At 47.8% G+C, this 27,697-nt stretch overlaps 1 protein-coding gene across 21 annotated transcripts in view; it reads left to right on the plus strand.

Moving 5' to 3' along the window:
* Positions 1-27,697, plus strand: part of CADPS (calcium dependent secretion activator) — a 225,587-nt gene that overhangs the window by 40,945 nt on the left and 156,945 nt on the right. For all 21 annotated transcript variants that reach the window (XM_075513724.1, XM_075513725.1, XM_075513723.1 and 18 more), the window contains exons 2-3: positions 5,936-6,049; positions 10,576-10,908. In XM_075513724.1, the coding sequence (XP_075369839.1) occupies positions 5,936-6,049; positions 10,576-10,908 (447 nt within the window). The remainder of the gene's footprint in view (positions 1-5,935; positions 6,050-10,575; positions 10,909-27,697) is intronic.

Raw genomic sequence — 27,697 nt, forward strand, 5'->3', positions numbered from 1 at the left:
CCCCCCCCTTCCAGCGGGATGCGCGGGGTGCAAGGACACGGTGAGGCATCAGTGCACCGAAACACCCCGTCCTCAATCATAGGGGTTCAAGCATGGCAGTAAAGGGGGTCACCTCCCGACCACAGGGGTGCCTTTCACTTGAAAACCTCCTTCTACAGAGTTAAAATCTGACTGCTATTCCAGCAGCCGTCACATTGATGGCTATGGCTTTATTAGCTGGTTTGAGTACACGTACAGCTGTGGGTGGGTTATTCTGTAGCCTGCCACTGACAAATCAGCGGTTAGCCCTAAAACATTTGGCAATCTACAGTCTAGGATGGCCTCTCCTTGCAAGTGTTCTATTGCATATGGTACTGCCACAGCATAATGTAGGTTGCAAGGGACTTCTGGAGGTCTCTGGCCCAATTTCCCTGCTTAAAGCAGGGCTTCCTCCCAAACCAGATCATGTTCATGCAATCAGGTTGTGAAAATTTGCAAGGCTGGAGATGCCACAGCCTCTCTGGGCCCCTGTCTCAGTGCTGGACCACCCTCACTGCAACATTACGCCAGAATTCTTATAAATTCTTATGAAACTCTCCTTTCTACTAGCTTTCAAGGCATGTCATCTGTGGCTCTTGGACATTTAATACTGCTGACGTGCATCATACAAAGCTTGGAAAGACAACCGTCCTGTGAGTGCAAGTCATCTTGTTTTCTTCACACATGCAGATTTGAAAGTTCACTTTAAAAGAGTGAATATCTGCAGCAGTTGTTCTAGTTCTTCGAGGTCCAAAGCACGTTAATCAGACTGTGCTTTGAGCCCATCCGTGGTACAGTGTGGGGTACAAAACCCAAATCCAGCTAACGTTGTATTATTGTGTAATGTAGACCCTCAGCAGTGAGCTGTACGGCCGTACTTATTCCTGTGCGCTCAGATACAGCAAAGCATTTTGGAGAGAGGACGGATTAGTGAGGCACGTTGCCGTGTATGACCTTCTTCGGGAAACTTTTCTGCGGCAAACAGCTCCTCTTTGCAATGCTTGTGCCGCCCCGGTGTAGGCGAAGGAGGCTGGAGATGATGTGCAGAGATGGTGCCAGCTGTTTGCTGGCTGGAACAACTCTGGAGAAGGTGCCATGGCTCCTTGCATTCAGGTTTGCGTTTGGCTCTCAGTCAGATGGAACATGTGCAAAAATAACACGTAGCGAGAAAGCTGCTGGTGAGCGTTTGTCCTGAGGAGGCTGGCGTGCCATTTGCCGAGATCTGCATCAAGCAAATTCAAGAAATTGCCTCTGTAATTTACTTATGACTATGGTGGGGACACGGCACGTGCCAGAGATTGTTCCACCCCATTTCTGAGGTCACTAGATTGTGCTGAGCATGCAGTTTCTCTTAAAAAAAAAAAAAAAAAACAAAAAAAAAAACCCAAAAAATTAGACCAAGAAGGTAGGAAGCACATGGATGCCCAGATCTAGTTACTGGTGAGCTCTTCCCCATATTTTAGTCCATTATGGAGAGGACCTCTGCCAAGCTTCTTATAAAAAGCCACGTGGTCCACTAGAGATGCCAGCCCAAAGCTCCATGGGTGCCCTGCCTGATACCTGTGCCAGGCGTTCATCATCACTGACTTAATTAATTACATTTAGAATATGCATGTGTATATCTGGCAACTTAAGTACTCCCATGCTTTAGATAGATAAAGGCTGTGAAACACTGCTGCATAAACACACCACAATGTTAACTTGGGGGAGTTCGTTTGGGTCCAGAGTCATTTCTGCAGTCTCTGTTGAACGCAGAAATGACTGTTATTTCTTTAATGGCTGTCACCCACTGAAAGCAGCTGTGGGGAAAAGCAGTGAGGGTTGGAAAAGCGAGGGAAGGTAAATAGAATAAACCTCTTCCATCCACCACAGTACTCCTCCTTACTCCCAGCTCTCTACTTCTCTCCCATGTGACGGCACCTGGGTTTGTGTTTGCATCAGGGGCAGGGAGGCTCTGCCCCCCGCCGGCCTCACGCCCGTTGGGCTTGCAACCCAACAGGGTTTCACCTCCTGCCATAGCTGGTGCAGAGGCTGTGATATTGTACTGATGCACTTCGAAGGGGAAGTCGTTCTGTTGTTTTCCGCTATTTGTAAGCACGCTATGGAAGGTAACTAAGGGAGAAGCGGTTTGTATTGGCCCCTTAGTGGTCTTACTGGATCTGCAGAAGCTGTTGGCTTGCTTTATATGGATTTCTAGCTGATCACTGGTGCCTGTTGTGGTTTAACCCGGCAGGCAGCTGAACGCCACACAGCCATTTGCTCGCTCCCCCACAGTGGGATGGGGAAGAGAATCGGGGAAAAAAAAAAAAAAAAAGTAAAACTCGTGGGCTGAGATAAAGACAATTTAATAGGACAGAAAAGAAAGGGAAAATAATAATAATGATAGAAGAATATACAAAACAAGCGATGCACAATGCATTTGCTCACAACTCACCAACCGATGCCCAGCCGGTTCCCGAGCAGTGGACCCCTGGCCAGCTTTTCCCCTAGTTTATATGCTGAGCATGAGGCCATATGGTCTGGAATGTCCCTTTGGGCAGTTGGGGTCAGCTGTCCCAGCCGTGTCCCCTCCCATCTTCTTGTGCCCCCCCAGCCTCCTCACTGGTGGGGTGGGGTGAGGAGCAGAAAAGGCCTTGACTGTGTGTCAGCACTGCTCAGCAGCAACGAAAACATCCCTGGGTGATCAACATTGTCCTCATCCTAATCCAAAACAGCACTATACCAGCTACTAGAAAGAAAATTACCTCTATCCCAGCCGAAACCAGGACAGTGCCTCTAATAGCGAGAGATAAAATAACACCCCTGCCTTTAAAGCACTTAAGCTTCCAGGTTAGTGTTCAGGGCATGTGCTCTTTTAAGCCTGTGGATGGGTTGGTGGCATTGCTTGCCTCTGCTTAAAGGCTTTGGAGTGTGACGTTGGGGCTAAGGCTGCTCCCCTGCCCTGGTCCAGCCTCTGCCGGGGAGGTGCTGGCTGCCGGCTGCCCCAGGGGTGCTTCTGGGGTCCGGCAGCGATGCCCTTGGTGCCTGACGGGGAGGGGAAGAGGCATAAAACGGGAGGTGGAGCGTGTTGGGCAGATTTCGTTGACCTGCAGGTCTGGTCCCCTCCGCTCCGTTGCTGATGCTGACTTTCTGCACCAGGCGTCTGCTGCTGTGCTGCAGAAGCTAAATTTAATATGAAAACAGTTTAATTTTGGCTCAGATTGACTGCTTTCCTGATAACGTCCATAACGGTGGCACAGACACAGATCAATACACCAGTGCTGCTTCATGGTCTGGTGGGGATGGAAGACAGAGGGTCCTGTTAGCCAAGGACTGGTCCATGCTGCAGTCTGGTGTGATCAGAGAGGATCTCCTTTTCCCTGGACGGGGAAAATACTTGCATAGAGCTTGGGGGCGAGGAGGAGGCAACTGACACTCCAACAGAGACAAATCCGATGATTCATTTCCACAGCCCCCAGGAGCTCATGTGTGAGCTGCGTATTGGGAATTTCTAGGAATTTCAAGGAGCATCATTCGTTTTGAAGGTAGCCCGTTCAGTATTAAGGAAGGAGCATAAAATATTGCTGCTAGATGGCATTATAGGAATTGAAGAAGCAAGGACTTCTGGAGGTTGTCCTAAGAAATAACCTGGAAAAAAAGAAAAAAAATGCCATGCACATTGTTAAAATCCCAAATGAAAAGCCTCTTGGCTCAGAGTATCTGTGCTCTTAGTATGCCTTTCCTTGTGCCTCAACACCCTGATTTCAATGTTACTTGTAGTTTTCCTGTTTCTTTTCTTGGTTTCTTATGGCCTCTATTGCCCTGTCGTTTCTGCTTCACGTTCACAGTGGTTGCTAATACAAAATCATCAATACATTTAATTAACATCTTGCTTTTCTCTTCTTCCAGATAATTAAACGCTTAATAAAAACAGACCTAGTGCCTTCCCACAGGTGTCTCCCACTCGATCACTATATTGTCTCTGGCTCCTCTTATCGCTGACCCAGTTTTCTTTTCAATTCCGTTAGGAGCTTCCATCAGCTCAGATAGGTTTGGAGCCTGCTTTACGTCTGATGCTGTGTGTATTGCCCAAGGGTTCATGATGTCTAGGGTGCCATTGGCAAACACCACAAAGGGGTTTAGGTGCCCAACATGGCAGATGAACTCTTAGAGCCAAAAATTAGATCCTGCCCAGCCTTAAAGCCAGGAGCTTTCGGCAGTGCTTTTCCACGGGGCTCATTGCAGATGGTGCCCAAGGCTGAGGTGGGTCAGGTTAGAGGGATGGTCCTTGCTCCAGCCCTGCGATGCTGAGCCTTGTTGCATGTGTCAGACCCTGTGAAGTCTGGGCTGCTGTTTTGGGGGTGGATGACCCCGTCTTTCCAGCACCCGCAGGGGTGGCAAAGGCTGTTCCATGTTTTCTGAAGCAGAGCATATTGAGTCTTGCTTTATGTCACTTTGATGAGCACCTCTCCATAAGCACCAGGATAAACTAATCCTAGATTATCACATCAAATTGCCACTGCTCACTAACCCTCTTCAGCGTGGTGTTGCAGAATTAATTACCAGTATTCATGATGTTTGTTACCACAGTCCCTAAACACCCCGCATGGTGCATCATCTAGATCTAGTGATATTTATCATTGCATTTTCCAAGTGGTCCCTCTCCTGCTTTTTATCACTAACTGTGTTTACTAGGCTTCATTATGCTCTAGTTGTTTGGCTCTCTGTAGTTTTTGATACTTTATTCAAAGCCATTTAGACACTTAGAGCCATTAATTTTATTTTTCTCTTCCATTCTAATGGGCTGGTTTCTTCTGCTGGCGTACAAGTGAGAAAGCAGCACTCTTCTCTAGACCTTTTGGTCATTAGTAAATAGTTGTCCTAATTCTTACTGCTCTCTTTTCCCTTTTAAGTTAGAAGTTGTCGTATATACATCTTGTTTGCTTCCTTCTCTTTTGTCTAAACTAATTCTTATCCTCAAACCTGAAGTAGCCCCGTGGTAAACCAGGCGCAACTACATTTAAATCCCTGCAGCCCTTCAGCACGAGTGTTATCTGCATCTTAAGCTGTTATGCTGGCATTGCTGGTACATGACTTATGTGCCTGCTGTGACTTTGTCTGCACTACAAGCTGAAGAGGTGGGGGGTTCTAGCTATACCTGTGTTTAAACTGACAGATAAATTGGCAAAATAATGGCATGTTATCTTACAAGGCTGGAATAAACCCTTGTAAACTTTCTATTGATGTCATTGTACCGAAATTAGAACTGTCTTGTCAGTTATACCAGCTGTATGCTGGACAGAAACTGTTTTGAGCAGCAAAGAGACAGCAGAGAAAGTCCTTGCTAGGATAAGGAGAACAGGTTTGCCCTCATATGATTTCTTTGGCATTAAATGGCATTAAATTCTTTCACCACTGGTCCTGACTGGTGTGAGAAGCCAAAAGAAATAAGCAAGGAAAAAAAAAAAACCCAAATGAGGAAAGACCAAGGCCCCGGAGTGCTGATGAGCGCTGTCTTCAACAGCCAGCTCGCAAGGCTTCCCGTTCGGTGATGGAACCTCATCTTCTGAAGGGGAGGAGAGGCTAAATGGGGAAGAGATTGCACTGAAACAGTCTCTTCCAAGCATGCACAGAGCAGCTTGCTTTTGATTTAGGTATACCTGAAGTGGTAAAAGTATTGTTGAGCAGAGTTGTTTAGAAATGATGTTCAGGGTGACTTTAGGTGCTCGTGATACTTAAATGAACTTGCCAGGATGAAGAGCACACGTGTGCGTGTACCCACGCGTGGCTGATTCCTCATCTATCGCTGCTGTCCCCAAAGGAGACCAGAAGTGCACATCATAAGCACCCTGATAAGATCTTGCAGAAGAATTAGAGGGGTTTTTTCCTCATACATAAACCTTTCTTGATTAATTTTCTCTTTATACATGTTTTGCAGATAAGTAAGCAGCAGCTCCAGACCATCAAAGATCGTTTCCAGGCCTTTCTCAATGGAGAAACCCAGATTGTGGCAGATGAAGCATTTATAAACGCTGTCCAGAGCTACTATGAGGTAAGGAGAGACGATACAATATTCATATGAATCCCTGTTCTCCCCCCTATTCACAGACGGGGTCAAATCCTGAACTAATGGATTCTTTGTCCTTTGTCAACAAAGCACAAAACAAAGGCAAGTGCAAGGCTTCTCCCATCTGATGTCTGACACATCACAAGGTTTGTGAGGTTCGGGGTTTGAACATGGAACCATACGGCAACCGTGGCAACCCCTACACCATGGTGTCTCCTGTGGCTCGAATGGAAGGAGGATAGTCCTTCCTTTAGGCTGAAAAATATCTTCCTGTTACTTTTAAACAGTGTACTCTAAAACAACAAAGATGGCACAATATGAAATAAATGTCATGTGCTGCCTATGAAAAATACCAAGAGAAAATTGGGCAGCACGTTCAGTTCTTGCTGAAGCTTTTGTGTTGTGTCTAATTGACTTTGGGATTTTCAGCAAGAGTCTTGTTTTTTCTCTTCAGTATGACAAGTGCTGTAAAGCAAAGGGGGAGGAAGGGGGATGTACAAAACTAGATGGTACCAAAGAACATGAAGCGTCATTCATAATTGTGCAAAAGAATAATTATGCATGCCTGTCTTTTTGCACCTCTTTGTATGCAGCCCTTAATGCTGCCTTTCATATCTTTTCTCAGAAGGAGAGAGCTTCTGTTTTTGAAGGAAATCAGTGCTTGTGATTTGTATGAGGAGTGTCGCTTATTTTTTTGCTAGCCTTTCTGCAAACCATTTCTCTTTCTCCCTAGAGCTATTCTGTCATAAAAGGTGAAGATTTTGAATTGCCTACATAAAATATTTCTCTGGAAGTGGAATCTAAGAGGGGACCAAAATCAGATACTAAAACTGAAGAGAATTTTAACTCTATAAAAAATGGCAGCAGCTGCTTCTGTGTAAGGAAAGCACAAATTATCTCTGGATTAACTCTATTAAACCAGCCTAGTAGTTACTGCTCCATCATTCTCTGTACAGGAAGGAAGCTGAGAGTAATTTACATCTCTTACCAGAAAAGAAATTGCCAAGGGATCATCAGTTTATCACAGCTTCACCGAACAGATGCTCTCAGAGAAAGTTTTCAAGATGGCGTGAGCTGCATTTTAGGATGTAAGAGCAGCATGATCTGTTTAGATAAGGCTATTGGGCACGAAAAGGAAACTGCCTGAAAACAGGCAAAATACATCCCTGTTTCACTGGTAGGTCTGGCTGAAAGCACGTCCTGACCAGCTCCAGAAGTCCTGTGCTGTATCATTACTTAAGTAATCAAACGTACAAAGAGCCGTTGATCAGCACTAGATGTCTGCAAACCCTGTATCTTCAGTTCAACTGGACACTCCAGCTGCTCTGTCCCACTTAAAACAGGCCACAAAAAGCCTGATGCATTGCTCTGTGTCCTTTAGCGCAACTTTATTTTTCTTCTCTTTAACTGTTGGTCTCCTGTAATTTACGGCCGTGTACTTTCAGCTTCTGCGCAGCTGTAGCGCGGCTACGTGTGTCTTCCTCGGCACCGTCTGCGGTGGCACAAGGCAAAGCCTCGCAGCAGAAAGCCTCTGCCCCCTCGCAGTGCCTGAGCAGCGTTCCCTGCTGATGGTGGTCTCCTTCCTCCCTTCTCTGCAGAGGTGCCCACCCTTGGTCGAGCCATGGTGCAATGCCAGCAGAACCTGCTTATCTCAGAGTTTTGTGCAATTAACTGTCCCTTGGACGGACGCTATCTAGAAATTGGCGTTTAGGTACTGACTTATGAAGCTGTATGATGGCTTGGAAAATACTAAAACTTGCTTTTTTGCTCAGCTGAAACTGGCCATCTCTGTGCAGGACGTGGCTGGTGTTTCTAAGGGGTTCACTTACTCGCAGTGCAGAATAGGATCATTTCCTGGGGAATGTTTTTTTTTTTTTGCTGGAGAAAGAAAGAGGTAAAGGTGACACGGTAGGTCAGGGATGCATTTGCTCTTGCCATGGACGTGTTTGCATGGCCACATTCTCCTGTTAAGTCTGCTCTCAAGGGGTAAGCGTGTGATTGCCAGTCTTAGACTAGTTCACAGGCTGCCATCAAATTAAAAGATTGAGTGAGCTGAGCAGGCTCCGCCACTGGTCTGCAAAGCACCGCTGTGCCTGCAGGAATGCTGCAGATCCGTGTGTGCACCATGGGCCCAGCACGCTCCGACAGACGCTCCAGGAGAGCCTGTCTCATGTCCTTTTACTTCTAATGAGTAAAGCTTTGCCTGTCGACCAACACTTTATGCAGCAGTCCCTTCAGTGGGTATTATGGAAATGCTTCGTTAGACACATTTCCACTCTGCTGTGGGCAGATGGAGCCAGGACCATGCGTGACCTGGGGGGCTTATCTATGGACGTGGCAGGAGATGCCTGACTCCGCTCACGGCGGCCAGTTCTCTTCTGCATGTGCCGGTGTATGCACCCACGCTAGGATTTTGCTCCAGCAATTCTTGACTCCTGGCAGTCCTACTAGGCAGTCTCACAGCTGGGCGATTCACCTGGTATTGTCTAAAGAAAGCAGCTCGCTCTGCAGGACAAAACACCTCTTTTAATCTTTTTTTGTCTTCCTATTTCACGGTCTTTTTCTGCTGCTTTGTCTCTGACTGGCGCTCCCCACACCTGCCTCCTCTGCCAGCCGCAGCCCTCCTTTCCTCTGCTGGCTGCTGCTCCGCACCCGGGAGGGGAAATCGGGGCTGAGGGGAGACGGGGAGTCAGGTCCCTCTGCTCACGGTGCCGTCACCCCTCCGACGGGGACGAGGACCACGGATAACAACAGCCGCTGGTGCTGGCAGATACGGGAAGTCATTAGCACCGTCGCAGAGGGTCAGGCCAAAGGCGCCTGGAGCAGATGATTAGAGAGGGGACGTGGGAGCCGAGGATGCTGTAGCAGGGCCGTTCGCCGTGACCTCCCACCGTTTCCAGCAGTCAGCGTGCTGGTGACTTCCTCGGCTGTGCCGGCAGCTTGGATTTTGAAAGCTCTCACCTATGACCTAAAAGCACCTGCACACACCCAGGGTGTTATCACTCATATTTAAGCTCTGCCAGGAAAGAAGACGCGTGCTGGTATTGTTTCAGCGTGGACTGAAGAGGCTGCTGGTGGCATCCTGCCTGTCTCATCTGCAGGGAGCACTCCCCAGCGCAGTGATGTTGGAAGGAAACAGCCCAGCTCTTCCTCAGCGGCGTTTCTGGGCTGGTCCTGGAGCAAAACCCACTACTACTGCCGACAGATGCCTGTGCCATCGAGCATCTGGGAACATAGAGTGCCATGTTGCTGAGTGGTATAGAAGAAAATCTACCATGTCCTTAGGTCATCCTCAAGCTCTTTAATTATTGAGAGCTGACAGATACACCCCGGTGCTGGCACAGCTTCTTCCTAGCCTGCTGCATTCATCCGTTCTCAGCATCATTAATAAAACAGCAGTTCTTGCTGGGCATCGATTGCTCTCCTGTGTTCAGGCCTTGGGAGAGGAGAGCCAACACAATATCCCCCATCCCTCTCTCACCCTTCAGTTCTGCGTTGCTCCCATGGCATCTCCTGGTCTGCAGGGGTCTGTTATGTTTTACCCTTCTGCTGCTCTTGCAGTGGGAAGAGCATCTTCATCAAAGGCCTTCTCCCTCCCTCCTGCTGTCAGTGTCCGGCACCCTGCAGGCTGCTCTCTCTGCAGACCCTTCCCAGGCAGCCTCAAGCCACGCTGAACCAACCTGTGCTACTTCAGCAGAGCTGGAGCAGGAAGGGATTTGGCCCCGTCCACCTGCGGCCATGCCACTGACTGTGTGCCTTTGCGTGATCTGAGTTGTCTCGGTGTTTACCCATCAGCTTGCAAAGATCAGGCCATTCGTTCTTGTCCTTTCCTGGGGCATTTTAACTGTACTCTTCCAGTGCTGGCTGCCCAGGTTGGAAAGAGCAGGGTATGGGAGAAGTGGGGAGATGTGTTATTTAACTGAAGGTAACATTAAATTAATTAATACAATGCCATTCCTGTCATCTTGTGACAGCATGGCAGTCTGCAAAGATCTCCTCCGGTGCAGTAGCTTAATGTAAGCCTGGTCCTTGCGCTGGTCAGAGGTTTCCCAGGGGCCTGGCTACCAGGATAAATGCAATGCAATGCTGCTGACCTGAGTAGGATGACTGGGCTCCCTCTAACAGGGCAGAATTTGGCTAGGTGAATGTAGTTGTGCAGTAACTTCCTTATTAAAACATTTGCTAGAGCAAAATATAATCTTGCTTTTCCCAAAGGGCATTTATGTATCTGGTGAGGTGCGACCACAACATCACATGAAGTCCTAATTGCATCAAAATGTTCCATTTTAGCGGACACAAAGCAGAAGCTTCACCTGATTTCATTACGCTTCTCAAAGTACAGCTGAAGCCTCTGTCCGTCTGGCAACCTGTGGTTGTTGAGTGAGGAGGTGGAAGGCGTACTGGCAGCCAGTTAGTGGGCTTCCCAGCAGTGAAACCACGTTTTGTGGTATTTAAGGGGGATTTTTTTTTTTTTTTAACTGACACCATTTGAAGTCACCCCTTTTTTGCAGGTATTCCTGAAAAGCGACCGTGTTGCCAGGATGGTGCAGAGCGGAGGGTGCTCAGCGAATGACTCCCGGGAGGTCTTCAAGAAGCACATTGAGAAGAGAGTGCGCAGCCTGCCAGAAATTGATGGCCTCAGCAAGGAGACGGTCCTGAGCTCTTGGATGGCAAAGTTTGACGCTATTTACCGTGGGGAGGAGGATCCCCGCAAGCAGCAGGCCAGGATGACGGCGAGCGCTGCCTCAGAGCTCATCCTCAGCAAGGAGCAGCTCTACGAGATGTTCCAGAACATTTTGGGAATCAAGAAATTTGAGCATCAGCTTCTGTACAATGCGTGTCAGGTAAGGACCTTCTCCCAGGCTGGGTGGAAATGGAAGGGATTTTCTTGGGGAAGGGCTTGCCAATGGGAAGTAGCGCTGTTATGAACTGGAAACTTTGGGTCTGACCAGGCTGTTTTTGAGAGAACTTCCACTAGGGAAGGGGGTTTTGGTTCATGGTGGGACTTCTGCACTGCCAATTATGTTCTGGCTGTCCAAGTGGGCCTCCTTCTTTTGCTCAATCTTGTTTTCTTTTGGTTGGTGGCTTAGGGTTTTCTGCAGATGTTTTAGAAGGTCTTTATATAAAGTTTTCTTTCCTGAAATCCCATAGGATTGCTGAGATGGGAAAATTTTATTTCTCCAGCTCTGTGTCTGGATGAGCAGGTCTTTGGTGGTGCCGAAGTGAGCCGTTTTGCTGTGACTTGCTTGCCTTTCCGCTGTCACATTGCCAGTCTGAGTGACAGAAGTACGTTCTTGCAGCCTGCAATAACCTTATTAGTACTCGAAGCTCAGATGCCCCCGGGGTGGATGTCTTATGCAAACTCCCTTATTGAGGTTGTACGGGTTCTCCTTAAGTAGAGGGAGCCTCTGCGACCCCTGCGTGCAGTGGTGGAAGGGCATGGGCAAACCCCCATGACTTCGGGGTGGCTCTGCTTGCACTGTGAGTTCCCAGACAGATGAAAACCTTTCCCATTCCGCTTTTTTTTCTCCCCTAGTAAGAGCCAGCTCCCCAGAGGCACAGAGCTGGGACTCTGTAGTGCTGCTTGCTTTCCCAGCAGCTCTTGCTGAGGGCTGTCGGTGGCTGTCCAGGCTGTCGGTGACCCAGATTACGGTCCCCTGCTATCGGATATAAATATCGCAGGCGGGATAAAGGATGTCAGAGTCACGGGGAGGGTAAGGTAATGCTGTGGAAAGTTTTCGGAGGAGGATCGGACCTCAGTCTCTTCCCCGTAATTCAGGGGTTCAACTTCTTATTGAAATGAATACGTTCGAGACCAATTCTGGCTGTCTTCTGTCTAGACATTTCCAATTCTTTTCAAGACATAGGAAATTATGTTTGATCTGTTTTTTCTCCTGTAAAGAGCTTAATTATCTTGCATTTGTTGTTCTTCATCTCAGACCTTAATGGCAGAGTGGGGAGAGGGTAATAAATGTCCCCGAGTAAGGCGTCTTCATAGCAAGCAGGCAACAGCAAGGACTGCATCAGTCCTTATAAATTATGTTTACAAAACAGACTTCATACCTCCACCCTCAGTTGGAGGACTTCTTTAAAATCAAAACCATAATGTTTTCAGTGATGTGTTGAGAGCTGAGTCAGTTCTGCAGTGGTTTTTTTTAACTTAAGCCAACTCAAGCCCTGTGTCTCTCATCCTCCCTTGACCTGTGCTCAGCTAAGGAGCTGAGGTGGTTTTGTGTGAGCGTGTGTGTGATCCTACCCTCTCGCTCTGTGGTTCCCAGTGGTGCAGAAACAGTATTTAATCATGGCTGCCCTGCTTTGTGGATGATCTCTGCTTATGAGAGCCTTTCTGGCTGACACCGTGAACCCAGTGGCTGCTCCCTGCAAACTGCCCTGTTGCATCGAGCAACCTGTTTCCTGCAGTAGGTCCTGGTTTTACTCTGAAAGTGAAGGACTTAATTCTGGGTCTTTTCTAATACTCGGAGGCAGCGAACCTGTAATTTAAGCTTTTAGAGAAAGACGTAATTTCTGTTGAAAGTGAGTATTAGTACGGGAGTTACTCTGCTTTTAATGCCTCAATAGTGAGGATTAGCTATGCCGAAGGGAAAGCCCTTTATACGAGGCACGGCTCAGAAAGCTGCAAGGCCAGCAGTCGTTCGGCCGTTTGGTATTTCCCTGGGGTACAGTGCGAGTGGTTACAGTGCCATGGTGCCGGCGTGGTGGAGCGGAGGTGGGAGCAGGTCGCTGCTGCTCCTTCTCCCCTTAGGTGCTGCAGGGAAGGCAGCAGTGAGCTCCCAGGGAAACTGCAGGCTTTGCTGTGGGGACCCTTATTTCGGTGCTACCTGTGGCCATGTCGTCTGGGCTATACCGGGGGGATCTCTGGAGCTCTCTGGCCACCGGCCGCCCTTAGGAGAGCAGCAGCAGCTGCTCTGCACTTCCGTCTTGCCATGAAGCACCAAAATTGCTGTTGACCACTACTCCTTCCCGCAGGGTCTCAGCCATCCCTCCTGCCAGTCTGTTGTAGGGTATAAGTAAAACCTATCAACCTACAAATGTTTTCAGTCGCTTAGCTCACATGGGGAGTTCACAGCACAAGTCGAAGGAGCGCGCCACTTGGCTACTGTGTTTTCTGCAGCAGAGCTGCAAGCGGAGAGCAGAAGACGATATGCAACGAGCAGCGATTTGGTAACCTGCCCCTTTCCCCCCATGAAAGCTTCCTCCTGATCTCTCATGATGAAGCATTGGCATCAGCTCTGAAACAGGCGATTTTTCCCTTTCCCTCCTAAACTTTAGTAGCAAATTATTTCCTACTCCAAAAGCTCTTGGTGTTCGCACAGGGCAGATTTCAAAGCCACAACAGCAGCTGGGTGCCCGATTGCTGCAGGCTGGAGATGCAAGTCAAGCCCTGGGCACTGCCCTTCGTGGCTTGGAAACTCTCCCGTGCCGTAACCCCTTGGACTGTGCTGAGCTGCTCTGCGCCGGCGGCATCTCCGACGTGGGAAGTCTGACAGCAATTAGGGAGCCAGAGGCACCTGCCAACATGACAGCACTAAACCCAGAGGCATCTGGAGAGAGAAGAATCGCGTGTACGGCATTGCAGCAGCCCGGATGGGCGCTGGGTTGGAGGGGGCCCGGGGCAGGCGGAGGGGAGGAACTGCTCCCTGCTTTGCGTGTACACGTGTGCTACGGTGGTGGCAGGGCTGGGACATCCTCCTGCGGGATTTCCTTCCAGCTGCTCGCTCTCCCCCCCGCCCCACCACTTTGCATTTTCATAAATTTTCATTTGCCGCATCTGTGTGTCTCTGTTTGACAAACCATCTTCTGTAAACACCTCTGCTCTGCCAGCCTGTCCTGAAGTCAGCAGTGAGTTCCCTTCCCGGGTGGGTTTGTGAACACCTCAGCCTGCGCCTGCAGCCGTACCTGCAGCACAGAGCACACCCATTGGGCTTTGGGGCACTGGCCCCATAACCCCTAAAAATGGTCATTTATTTCCATCATGCTGTTTTGTTTCAGTCCAGATTGCAGTTTGGTCAGAGTCAGCCTAAGCAGCGCCCATTTGCCTCCCTGGGAAGACACGCTGACTCTGTCGGTCTGACTCTTGTCTCGTCGGAGTTAATTGGAAGTACAATTTAAATCTTTTTCTTAATAATTTGATCAAAGCTTCTGTCGCCTGTGTCGTAAGAGCAAAATATTTTATATATTCTGTTTGTGAATAAGCTTTAAGTAAAAGGAAAACACTGTCTGGCATTTTCCTGGATGTGCTGAAATGATAATATTCCCAGAAACACCGTGTGGGCTCAACTTGCGCACATGTGGGTGATTAATACGTTTGCTTTCCTCCCTCGGGCAGCGTACAGGCAGCTCCTGCCAGAGCCCACCACAGACCCTGGCTCGGCAGCCTGCCACGGTGCCAGCCCCAGGCTGTGCGCCGAGACCGAGAAAACCGCGCAAACAAATCTGGGGGCAATAATGAGCTTCCCAGCAGTGGTTTGGCATGGTATAAGCTACACTTATTTTTGACCTACGCTTGTCTGCCGCGCATGGGAGGAATCGGGAAATGGAGCCTTTTCCCTGGCAGGCTGTCTGAATGCCATCACTCTTTCTGGAGCAGCAGCGCGGTGCTGTCAATGCCGTATATCAGTCAATCACCTGTGCTTAGAAAAGCAAAGCTGATCGGCTTCTCCCGTTGCTCCCGTTGGCTGGGGGCGGAGGGGCCGGCTGGTCTGACATGCTCTCCCTTGCTTTAGTGTGCGGGGTGAAACTGCCCCAGAGGCTCTGCAAGGAGGCACGGGGTAAGAAGAGTTAGCCTAGTTATTGTCCTCTTAAAGCATGAGCAGGAATGGTGCCGAGAGCCCCAAACGCTTGCTCGAACTTCTCCTGCAGTCTGGAAGAAGGTGCTTTTCTCTATGTGGCCTCCTGTTACATCATACTCAGTAATTGCACAATGATTACATCGTTGGGACTGTGTTTTCATTCACTTCGGAAATAATATTTTGTTTGTGCAGAAGGAGGATGATTTCTAAAGGGATTTTTTTTTTAATACAATATCCCCAGGTGGTATGAGATAAGTGTATTCTTAATGTGATAGTGGTAATATAGCAGGATCTGAGATAGCAAAAGGGATTGATGCGGTTGGAAAGGCTTTTAGGAAACGAAGATGGGAAGTGGCGTTGTAGCAGGATGGTTGTGGAGATAACGGTGTTGTTAAGCACAACCTCTGACTAGAACATTTTAAATAATACACAGAGGCTTAAGTTTTTTGCATAGCACACGCTGTGTGGCTTGGTGTTTCTGCTAGACTGGAGTCAGCGTGGGAACCGAGTACCCCTGGCTCCAGCAGCGAGCTCCTCTGCTGTGCAAGAGGTGTCATGGAGGGAAAAGGGTGTTTGAATCTGGGGTTTCTGGTCCAGAAGCCATTGGCAAGGCTTGGATTTAGCCCTGCTGCTTTGTGATTAACCCGCGACTGTGGAAGAGTCGTACAGATGCTATTTTCTGTAAGTGTTGGGCAGTTCCAAACTTGCGTCTTTGCTGCAGTCGGCGTTTCCTTGGGCGCAAGCCCTGCATTTCCCACTGACCTTCATGACGGCTGAATTGCAGCAGCATCTCTGCAAACCAGGCTGTGGTGTTCTCCCCGTCTCGTTCTTCCCCAGCTGCAGGGCAGTGATTGACTTTTCTGTCTCAAGCTGTGTTTGAAAGTCATTTTTGGCTACAGTGAGCAAGAAGAAGCTGGTGCAGTGCTGTTCAATTAATCCAGCAGCAGTAGCTGATGTCCAGACCCAATCTGTGATGGGCTGCACGCTTCCATCCTCCTGCTTTGGAGGAAGCGCTGGACTCTTGGGCTGTCGCTGCAGGACTGTCTGAATTCACAGGCTTCACAATAAGACTTCCTCTTCTTTCCTGGGCCTGAAGTGTCCTGTACACTGTGGCATTCCTGTTAAATGTGTGAAATACCTGTGCTAAGCTTCCAATTTAATCTAATTCCCTTAGATATTAGGTTTGGAAACAAATAGCTAAATACGTGCATGTCAAACCTGCTGAGTAATACATAGTAATACGTGGTTGTGGTTTTTCAGCACCTATTCCTGTCCATCCAGGTAGAAGGTAAAACATCAGAGAAGCGTGCATGTGTGGGTGGGCTACAACACAGACCAAGTCCCAACGCTGTCTGGTGGCTATTTCATGTAAAGGGATGAAAGCCTCTAACCAGTGCAATTGGAATTGTTTGGTAAGTTTTGGGGGTCTGTGATTTTAGCTAGGAAACATTTCAACCCAAATTTTGCCGACCAGAGCTGGCTTAAAACTAGAATTCACTGTTTTGACATTTATTTTTGCAGCTGAATTAGGACACTGTGTCCAAAGGCTGACATTTCTCAAAAAACAGAAAGTTCCCCTGCCAAAACAATTGGTTTCAGAAGTGTTAGCAGGTTTCAAAAGTGTTAGCAATTTAGGATTGCTGTCCTGAATCAAATGTTTGATTTTAGCTCGAGTCAGTATTAGAGATGATTTGCTGAGGTGGTGTCTCTCCTTCTGCCCCTCTCTCATCTCTGCAGTTCAGGTGGTTTTCCCGAACTTTGTTTCTTGACTCACTGCAGAGCGTTGAGCCCGTTGCAGAGATGCTCCAGTGGTACTTGGAAGGTGCAGCCCAAGCTGGGACAGAAACACCTAAGGACAGAAGCTCATGTGAGGCACTGTGACATTGCAGATGGTGAGATGAAGGTTAAGGTGACCTCAGAATAAATGTTTGGTTTGTGTCTATCGTCCCCAAACCAAGTATTTCATTTAGTTTGTTGTGATGAAAGATTCCCAGCTATGCCTTGCAATGAGAATTGAGCCCAGGGTCATTGCGCACAGCGTGGAGTTACCTGTCACATCTCTGTGTCCCCTCAATTCAGAGGTATAGCAGTTTAGTATCAGATCACTCCCTTCTGCTCCCTATTCATCATTTGTGAAGAGCATAAAGAATTCCTTTTTATTCTCGCTTCGTCTTGAAGCTCAACGCCTATGAAATGGCCATCTGCAGTTCATAGAATCATAGAATAGAATTCTATTCTGGGCATTTAAGCACTAACACTGGCTATAATGACCCCTCCAAAAGGGCACGAGGTTTGCTTCAGCCCCAGAGCCCCTGCAAACAGCCCGTCACGGGGGCAGTGGTGGCAAGCCGGGGTGCTGCGGGGCTGCAGGCAAGGACCAGCGAGCCTCCACGGGCTCCTCTCTCCAGGGCTGGATACCTGGATGCTGTGGACAGCCGGCAGCTTTGGCCAGCACTGCTGTCCCCCTTGCAAATCCCCAGGGCATCAGCCAGCCCCCTTGGCTTTTTTTCCCCGTCTTTCACTCCTTCAAAACGCCTTTCGGTCGCTGCGCCTATTTCCACACTGTGCGCGTTATCCTCCCCCCCCTCCTAAAACAAAGCCACCACCAATAAAAATGGGTTAAGGTGATTTTGAGATGATCAAAAGCCTCAAAATCCATAAAGCATCATACTCTGTTTTCAGTAATTCAGTATTTATTTCCATGGAAACGGAAATGGCAGCCTGGAGCTTTCTGCAGGGTTGTAATTACTCCTGTAGCAGCCAGTGGTAGCCGCAGCATGCCTGTCGGGGCTCGAGCATCTCCCAAAGACGACACTGATTTAGCATCCGATGGGAAACTGAAAAAGGAAAAAGCGTTGGGAAATGAATGAAATTTTCCCTTTCATAATAACACGACGTAGATACACGTGGTCCTTCGAGGAGGAGGGGGAATTGCCCTTCTTCATCGGCTCGGGGTGCGATATTTTGAAGAATGATGTTGGTGTGGGAGGGCGGAGAAACCGAGGGACAGTGCAATGTCAGGGACGGGGTGAGCGTGATGTCTGGCTCCGCTGGGCCCTCAGCTGCCAGCCACCCCGTTTGGGAGAGGTTTGCTGATGGAGGTCACCAAGGAGGTACAGAGCGGTCCCCTGATTGTCCCTGTTGGTCCCATGTGGTGCAGAAACAGTGACCCTACATGTGATGCATCGTTTAGTGTCTTTATAATTAGGAGCAGGAGAGGTGGTTGAGATGGGACATCTGTCTGCTCCAGCGTCCGACACCCGGTCTCCTCCAGCATCCAACGGAGAGCTGCAGGGAAGAGCTCAGCCAGCTGGAGGGGGACATGGCGGCCAGCGGGGTGGCCCTGCCAGCCCAGCAGTGTGCCACGGCGCTGCTGCCTTTTGGGGAGGAAAATGCAGCGGTCGCTCTCTGCCACGGTGGGACCCGCTCCCCCGAGCCGTTGGCACCGAGTGTCTGATTTGCACAGACACGTATGGCTCTACGTGTGCATCCATTAGCTGTAGGATCAGCTTATGTTCGGTGCTGTTATGGACTTAGAGAGCAATCTTGGCCCCTGTAATTAAATTTAAAGCAAATTAGCTCTTCTATTAAACAAAATAAATCTGATGTAGCCTAATGCTGTATTCTGTAGCTATGGCTGATCAATCGCTCCTGCAAAGAGCAGGCAAATGCTGCTGAGCAGATGGTCTTGGCTGAGGCATGGTCAATTAAACTAATTAAAGATGCTTTCATTTAATCAGAGGGTGTTTTAACCCTGTTAGCTGCCAGTTGGGGATGTATGTTTTTGTGCACTAGGAACTTCCAGTTCTGGCCATGCTATGGACATCTTCTGGTTTTACAGTCCCTTTACAGAAACCAGGCTAGAGTCTGCATCCAAAGAGCAGATGTTTAGCAGGGAAATTATAATGTCATGCAACAACAGTGAAGACTTGCAGAGGAAAAGTCAGTTGTTTTCTTCTAACACTAACCAGAGATGTTTATTAGACTGAAGAAGTCTTCTGCACTGAATCCTTCCCACGCTACCTCCTGCCAGCCTTCCCTCTGGGTTTAGGGGTGTGGATGCCTCTCCGCAGCCTAGCCAAATGTCACTTGTTCCACCAAAACAAGCGGTGGCTTGTTACGGTGTATTATTTAACGGACAGAAAATGGTTTCAGCATCCAGACAGGTTCTGGAGTGGAGGAGCAGCCTCTTATTTCTGCTCTCTGCTGCCATGCAAAACGTTTTGGCTGCTGGGAGCCCCTCCGCCATGGGGTTCTGGAGATGGATTTAATTCATTATTTGCTGCTGAAGTCCACGGGGACTCCTCCGAGCCAAAGCCCTCTTTTACTTTGCTTAATAGAGCACTCAGTCATTATTTGTCACAACTGGGCACCCTCGCCATTTCCCGTCCCCCCTCTTCCGATCTGCTGTGCTGCTCCCCTGCCCTCACTGTAAGGGGTGACACCGCTTGCCAAGGAGGCAAGTGCGATCAAGAGAGCTCGTTAGTCTAATGGGAAAGCATGCAAAATTATCTCAAGAAGTGGCAGTAGAGAAGACTAACGCGTCCAGACCATCAGTGACCCCCTCGCTGGGCAGCGCAAGGGGCTGCAGCACGCCAGGACCGGCGCTCCTCTGCATTTCCAGCAGCTTGTACAAATTAAATTAGAAACAGTTGTGCTTTATCCAGAGGCCACATGGGCAACTGCACGCATCAGAACAGATCTATCCTGCTCCAGCAATATTGATCCCTGCAGGTACATTAGGGCTAAAGTCAGGATGATTTTCAAGATGTTCATCCTTTGTGAAATGGTTTTTATTCATCTATTTAGCGAGGGGTTTTTGTGGTGCAATATCAGCTGAACGCTCTTCGTTGTCTGTGTGGACTGATTAATTTCCGCAGTTTAAGGTTTAAATTGCCATCAAGATATCTCTTCAGTTTTATTTTTGTTTCAATTGGCCCATGAATACTTTTCATCATCTGCATTCATGCTGCAAAGGAATGCATAAAAAATAACCATGGTTACCTTATAAAATATCAATGACTTGACATTTTCAATCTACCTTAACCCCTGTATTTAGGGACTGCTAATTCTCTTATTTCGCTGAATATCTAGTTGTTGGCATGACTTTCCTGCTGCTTAGTCAGATTTTTTTTTTCCCATCAGATCAGGAGCCTCGTTTCAAATGGATGTTTATTAATACAATTCTGTTTCCCTACCACCACCTTGCCTTTTGGAAAGAATAAGTTGAGTGGTGAATTCCTGGCTCTAGGTAGGAGCAATTGGTGAAAAGTGTAAAGGATTGAAGTAGCTGATGATGTGCTAATCTGCTGATCCTGCCATTTGCAGACTAGCAGAGGTCTCCGGGAAGGGAAACACGTTGGCCCTGAGATTATTAACTGGGAGAGCTGTTCTGGTGTCTGCTGCCTCTGCAAGTGCCTGGCTGCTTCCACCTCTGAGCTTTATTATAGGAATAGATCAGAGCAGAGAGGAGGGTCGGGAAGGTGGACCGTTCCTGGCACAGCTGTGCAGAGGGAGATGCCGAAGCAGTGGGGCAGGTTTTGCAGGAGCTACAGAAATAGGAGAAGTTCTTGAGCATCATTAAATGTGACAACATTCGGGAATTATAGCTTGAAACCATTTCAGTGGAGAGGAGATTTGGAATGGCACAAAATAGAAAACCCAGAGGTTTTCCCTTTGTATTGGCAGAGAGGAGACTACTGATAGAAATGGGGGAGCAAGTGGAGAAGAAGTTGCTGAATTCAGGGAAACCACTTTGCACTGAAAAACCCAACGATCCCGTGGGGCACAATGCCACTGCGCAGGGTGGCCCAGCCTCAAAACACCTGGTGGGCCTGCCCAAGGAGAAGCCAAGCCGAACATCGTCCATCACGGGGGGCAGTCGCCAAAGGTGATACATAAAATCAGATGTTTCTTGCTGATCTCCCAAAAAGCAACCTAAAATGTAACTGAGATGGGTTGGAGGGCAGATTCTGAGTTGGGCTTCCACGTGGTCTGGTTTCTGGAGGTGGGATTCAACTCTCAAAATGCCATGTTTATTTCCAGAAATCTTTTGCTGCCTTAACTCTGAATTCAGTGCAAGCCATCATAAGTAAAAACCAGTTCCTCAGCATGTCCTGTGTTTTATTGGGAAAGAAGAACGTCAATCCTCCTCTTTGTCTTTCCCTCAACCAGAGATGGCAAGCAGAAGACATGACAAAGAAATGACCCCACTGGCCCCCTTTGGAGAAAGTACTCTTGTTTTTCCTTTGAGCAGCATTTGTTCCCTGCAGTACATGTTCCTGTCAGTCAGCCCAGGAGGCCCTGGGAGACAGAAGGGGTGTTATCCAGACCTCTTTCTCTTCAAGCAAGGCACTGCTAACTGCAAAAGAACCCATATGTGATGCTTATCTTAAGGAAGGCTGGAATACTTAATAAGACATAACTGGTGCGTGACCCTGCACTATGTTAATGCCTCTCTTTCTCTTCCTTTTACCTGGAAATACAATGCAGCCGCTAGAATTTAATTTTGCATGTAGGTCTTTAAATCTAATTTGAATTCCACGTGAAAACCTCAGTGCTTTGCAGCACGTCAACCCTCACTCATGTATTTTATCACTGAAATCCTGTGGCTTTCCTGGGGAGCTTTCAATGCCTATCTCATGAGCAAAATGGAAAGATGCCGTAGTAGTTGCACATAGCAGGGGTTATACATGGTCATGCTGGAGGCTTGTGCCAGAGCTCCAGGGTCTTCATTTCAACCAGCAAGGGCTTGTCAGAGAACTGGGACTGGTTTTCACTGAGCTGTGCTAGCCTAACATTACACGCTACTCTTTCAGTTTTCTTTTTATCATCTTAAATAGAGAGATCGTTCTTGTGACATACATCATCCAGTAAGCGAGCATTTTGAAAGTTCTGTATTTTTCTCTAATCTTATTTCTGAAAGACGTGGTTTCTCCAAGGCTGTTTCTACCCCTTTGCAATCCATATTACGTTCAGTATTCCAGAAATGAGAATTATTTTTAAAAAAGATGTGTTATTCGCCAGTCCTTTCCTTAACCAGTGTTATTCACCACTCCCTACATTTCATTCTTCAGACTACCAGCGTTTCCATGTCACTTGACAAACGCTTCATGCCACAGCTTGGGATGTGATAGACAGTGTCATTTTAATTCAGAAGAAACTTTGGGAGTCAGATGGATCAGGCCATAGAAAGTACTGCATGAATATAAAATAAAGCTGGGTTAATCTTCCAGTCTGCATCTAAAAAAGTACCAAAATACAAAGAGAATAGGTATATTTCTTAAGAGAAATGAGGTGCCAAGAATTTTCTTCAAAAGGATATCAAAGTAGGCGCATATTTGTTCCCACTGAGCTGACTATAAATTGGGAAATGATCAACAAATTAGATTTCATGCATTTCAAAGGCTCAGTCTCAATATCCCAAACTACAGGGAATACAACTTATGTAAGCTGTTCCTTACCTCTATTTCAGTGTTGAGTTGTCGTATTCAATATACTATGGTTTTCTGGAACATCTGATTCTACTCATGTTTTATGAGAAATTAGAGTGCAAGTTCAATAGGGAACTGGATGCAAGACAGCTTCAAATACAGACTTTCATGTATTTAAAAGGCAGCTATAATAGCTTAAAGTCGCATAAAAACCATGCTGGCCTCCATCGCACAGACTTTGCTGTATAATGCAGGGCAGCAGTGATGTTTCCTAGCAGGAACGATCTATGCATTTTTTTTGTGTTTTTCATGTGTTGTAGCCTTTGGTCCAGTTCTTTTGTCTCCGAAATAGAGGACAGTAAGAAGATGAGGAGGTGATGGCACAATATTCTTTGTCATTCAGTGTGAAGTCTTTGTAGAAACGTCATTGCAACGAAAGAGGGAAAATGATTGCATCTCCCCATTTAACAAGGAGTATGATGGTGTAACAGCCATTCCTTCCAAAGAGTATTTTGAGATTAAAGGCAATATTGAGCTGAAGTTCCCCGTGTAATATGGGAAGACTTAGAAGGCAAGGGGGAGAGGTGTAAACCTCTCAAGCAGCCAGCTTGAACTCAGACTTAAGGGGTGCGTGTGTTTTGCTGTAGCTGCTGTAAAGTTGGAGACTGTCGATGTTAAACATTGATAGCTATGGCAGGGAAGTGAGCGGAGTTTCCCAGCGTGGCTGTATGTGAGCCCCAAGTGCTGGTGGTCCAGGAGAGCGCGGTGCAGGCTGGAGGTTGGAGTCTGAACCCTGCGATGTCCCGGTGTCACCGGGCTCCCGGACCACGACCGGGTTCCTGTGCCGTGCAGGCTCCTGGGCACTGGCAGAGCCGAGCTGCCTGCTTGTGTGTTCATGCTTGAGCCTTAAGCCTTCCTTAGAGTGTGCAGAGGAGGGGCCGCCTCAAATTATAGCCATTTCCCACAACAAAGGAGAACAAAGTGCGGATGCATAATTTTGCTGTCCTCTTCTGAGCGTGCTGCCAGGGGAGTGAGGTTTGCAATGACAAAAGGTGCTGGGGAGGAAGCGAGCACAGTCAGAGACAGTGACCCACAGAGGAGCGCACACAGACTTTGCCCAACGCCTTGCTGACTTTTGGTTAAATGTACCTACTTGTTTTTGCGGGCGTTGGGACATGCCCCGTGCTCATTTCTGCATCTTGACCGACCACTGCCTGTGTTTACAGCTATACTGGGAGCAGCAGCGATCCAGCAGGTCTCCAGTCGTCATCAGTCCACAGGAAGGGAAAATTGTCAAGATCTATACTGAGGGTATTTTGCTCCAGGTATTGACATAAAAAGGGACATAACATAGGACACAGAAAGCAAAATACCAGGTCACCAACAATGCTAGGAGATCTTGGCAGGTAACACAGATTGCAGTAGGGTGCTGGCAGGAGGCATCGAGCGTAAGGCTTTACTCTTGGCCATTCCTTAGCAGAAGGAGCATCAGTAAAGAGTTTCTTTGTTCCCAGGTTGAGGACCATGAGCTGTTGACTTTTGTGGAGGGTTTTGGTAAACATAACTAGCTTCTTTTGTGACCTAGCTAAATCCAGAGACGACAGCGAGAAAGTCTTTTGGGTAGTTTAAATTATAAAATTCTAATAGTAGAGTAATTAAATGGTCTCTTATTTGTTCTCAACAGCAGTCATTTATCCTGCTGATACTTCTGCCAGTTTGCTGGCAAGCTCATGTTGTGCAACATTGGTGAAATGAGCTGCAGGCATGTGTTCGGCTGCCATTACCAGGAGTCTTGCGTGCAGAGCTGAGACGAGGACTGATAAAATAGCTGCAAAACAGAGATGCAGTTTCATGGAGAAATTATTGACACAGTAATTTTATTAAATCAGGTGAGGTCTGTTACATGTGATGAGAATATTATTTGCCAAACACATTTTATTTAGTTTTAAAATCACATTAAAATCCAGTGCTCTTTATTTCTGATGCAGGGTGTAATGTCAGCAACAGTTCCTCCTCACTGTACCTGCTGTCTCCTTGTGGCTTGGAGTCTCTTTCCCTACCTTTGAGAGGAAATGGCCTCAAGTTGCATCAGGAGAGGTTTAGCTTGGATATTAGGAAAAATTTCTTTGCTGAAAGGGTGGTCAAGCATTGGAACAGGCTGCCTAGAGAGGTGGTGGAGTCACCATCCCTGGAGGAGTTCAAAAAACATGTAGATGTGGCACTTCAGAACATGGTTTAGTAGGCATGGAGGTGTTGACTTGACAGTTGGACTAGATGATCCTAGAGGTCTTTTCCAACCTTAATGATTCTATGACTCTATGATTCTTCCCCCCCGTGCATATCCAAATTCTCAAAAATGTAAAATATCAAGCAGCCATTTTCAGTCACCTTCTAACTTGGTTCTTCATTCACCTTTCTGCTTGTGGATTTTCTCTTCGCAGTGGATTTTGGCTGGGAACAGTTGTGCTCAGATGGTTAAGTAGCAGCTGAGGGTAAATGAGCTGAAGGAGCTGTGGCTGCCACTGTCGAAATGATTCCAAAATAGCTTTGTGGAGGAGAGTGACTGTCAGGTCAGACAAGAGCAGTGTGGTTTGGATCTCCTTGGGGGGAACGGAGTTAGAGAGGATAATACAGGTTAGATTAATAGAAGAGCAATGCACTCTAAATACTGGTTTATATGCTATCAAAGATCCATAATACAAATTACAGTGACCACTCGTGAGTATGCAGCAGCAGTATTTGGTAAAGGGTCTGTTTCAAACTCTGCGTTTCCCATGAACATCTGCAGTATTCCCAATGAGGACCATGTGGTTTCTTCGAGGTTGGTACAACAGCTTTCCTCTGGGAAGTCCCCGCTAACAGCCCGGTCCGTAGCAAAGTGAGAGGAGAAAACTGGCCACCGTTTTTGCTGATGGTTTGGCCAGTTGATGTGCTGCTGTTGTCCCCGGGTGGCACCGCCCGGAGCCCTGCTGCTCCCCTCCAGCAGTGCACTGGTCAGTGCAGGAGGTGACCCTGCTCCTTTCCCGTGCATCCCTTTTGCCAGCCGTGTAACTCCTGATCTTCTTTATTACCACTTAACGTAGGCAATTGTTCAGGGTCACTGCTTGGTCAATCTGTTCCGCCTTTATGTATGGTGATTGCGAAACAGCTGAGGATGTCTGGCAGCCAGTAGAAGTTTTATTTCCGTGGATGAAAATAGCCAAAGATACATTCAAGGAGATAATTGGGATCATTAAACTTTCCTATCGTAATGCCAGTTGCAGTTTCATCCATTGTATGGCTAAAAACATAAGCAGCATCAATGAGCAACAACAAAAAAATCCTTTTCTATCCTAAATATGCCAGCAGAAACACTGGCGTTGTAACGTCAGAGTATGGGCCAGATCTGAGCATCACCGTTAGTGATCTTGGGAAGACCTGGTCTGCTTCAAAATAAGGGTGATTTTCTGGATGACGACAAAGTGCGTTTTGTTTAGGCCAAATCAGTGGTTATCGCTGCGTAAAGTTACACGGTGTCAGGGATTAATGGTCTGTCGGGTGAAGCACCACGTGAACCACTGCAAGTCAGTAACTCACCCTGATATCTGGGAGAGCCGGTGTCTCAGTACCTCAGATTCTGTCTCGTCTGCAGTCAGGGTAGTGATAGATGCACGGGATGATTCAGGGAAGGGCAGCGCAGGATGCAAGGGCAGGAGAGCGAGCACATCTGTCTCTCTAAGGCTTCATGCCATACCAGCATGCCACAGCAGAAGGGAATCTCTCTCCACTGTTGCGTGAAATTACTGGATGCCAGACATCGATCAAAAGTAAATCGCTTCTGTTCAAAGACGGAGAGTTCATAAGAATCATTAATAACAAAACTCCTTCTGTGCAGAGGCTGCTGAGGAGGGGTTTGTCAGACAGCTAGTGAGGGGTGCTGGTGAGCAGAGGGGAAGAAAAATGGGTCAAATAAAAGTCCTGCTGGAAAAGGAGTCATGCCCATTGGTAGCATTGAATCAGATGTAACTGGAAATCAACAGGGACAAACTGTTGGCCATGAATTGGCCCATGCCAACACGATCCCTGCAGAAGGGAAGAGCAGTGGTGGTACCACAGCTAACAGCAAATAACAGCGAGGGCTGGGCTCAGAAAAATTCACAAAGCAAAACAGAGTTCAGCATGAAACGGGAACATTGCCTTTCGAAAATGACATTAGCTGTGTGCTGTAGAGCTGTCTTCAGGCTGTAATGATTCCTGCCTTAAGAGGGAGCAAAAATCATCCCTCTGGTCTGACGGTAGTGATCTGTGTGCAGAACTTTTCCAACTGCCCTGGGATGTCTTGGTGTGAAACCCCCCCGGTTGCCTCTCCCGGGCAGGACGTGTGGACGCAGTTGAACTGGAGATGGGGCCAGTCCTGCTTTGCTACGGCGGATTGCCTACTCTGTTTTCCACCGTCTGAAACAACTGTGCTACCCCTGCTTTTCTCAGGATGCAAGCCTGTAACCTCCAAGATAACTTCTAGCACACTTTAGAGGAAGATCAGATCCTTTTTTTATCCTTCCCCCTGCTCCCCTCTTTTTTTTTCTTCTTCTTTTTTCTGCTTCAAAAGAGAGTCTGGAGAGGATTTACAGGGAAAGCAAGTGAGGAGGAAGTACGAACTGTCATAAATAATGTTAAAGCAAGAGTCAGACTTGCAGTAAGGTAACAAGATGCCAGGGAAGGTGGTGACTGAGTTGTGAAGGGTTTTCAAAGTGCTTGTGTATGATTGATGCCTTGGGGGCATCAGCTGAGGGATCTCAGGGCGTTGATGCAAGCAAGGAATACAGGATGCAGCCACAGCCTCAATGGGCATGCTGAGGTCTCCAGCGACAGTGCCAAGCCTTCGGCACGCGTGAAGGTTTGGCTCTTGCAGGAAAGCATGAAAGAACAGCCAGGCTTTGAACTTTGTGTGCGTGGAGCCGTGAGGAAGGCAGGGCCAAAGATGAATGAAGACTGAAGGACTGAGCAAGGCGGTGGAAGAGCCATATCTCCAAAGATAGAGTGAAGGGGAAGAGTGCTGAAGAAGGGATGGGGATGAGGAGGATGTTTTGGGGTCTGGTGAGTGTAAGTTAGGTACCAGCACCCTTGTGGGATGCTGAACAGACTGGAGAGGATTTGACTTTCAGAGCAGCCTCGGAAAAAAACTGTGAGGACAATTGTGCATGAATGAGTCTGAACTCAGGGGCAATGCTGTAGCCACAGCGGCTACTCAGGTCTTGGCTAGATACACAGAGGAACCTCAGGAAACATTGGGGGATACCGTTATCCTTCTATAGGGCAGCAGCAAAGACCTCTACTGTATCCAGATCTGGGATCTGTGCTATAAAAATGTGTTGGAACGGTCTTGGGAGTCACGTGGAAGGATAAGGAAG

This window comes from Mycteria americana, chromosome 11, assembly GCF_035582795.1.
Source record: "Mycteria americana isolate JAX WOST 10 ecotype Jacksonville Zoo and Gardens chromosome 11, USCA_MyAme_1.0, whole genome shotgun sequence".
Lineage (NCBI taxonomy): Eukaryota > Metazoa > Chordata > Aves > Ciconiiformes > Ciconiidae > Mycteria > Mycteria americana.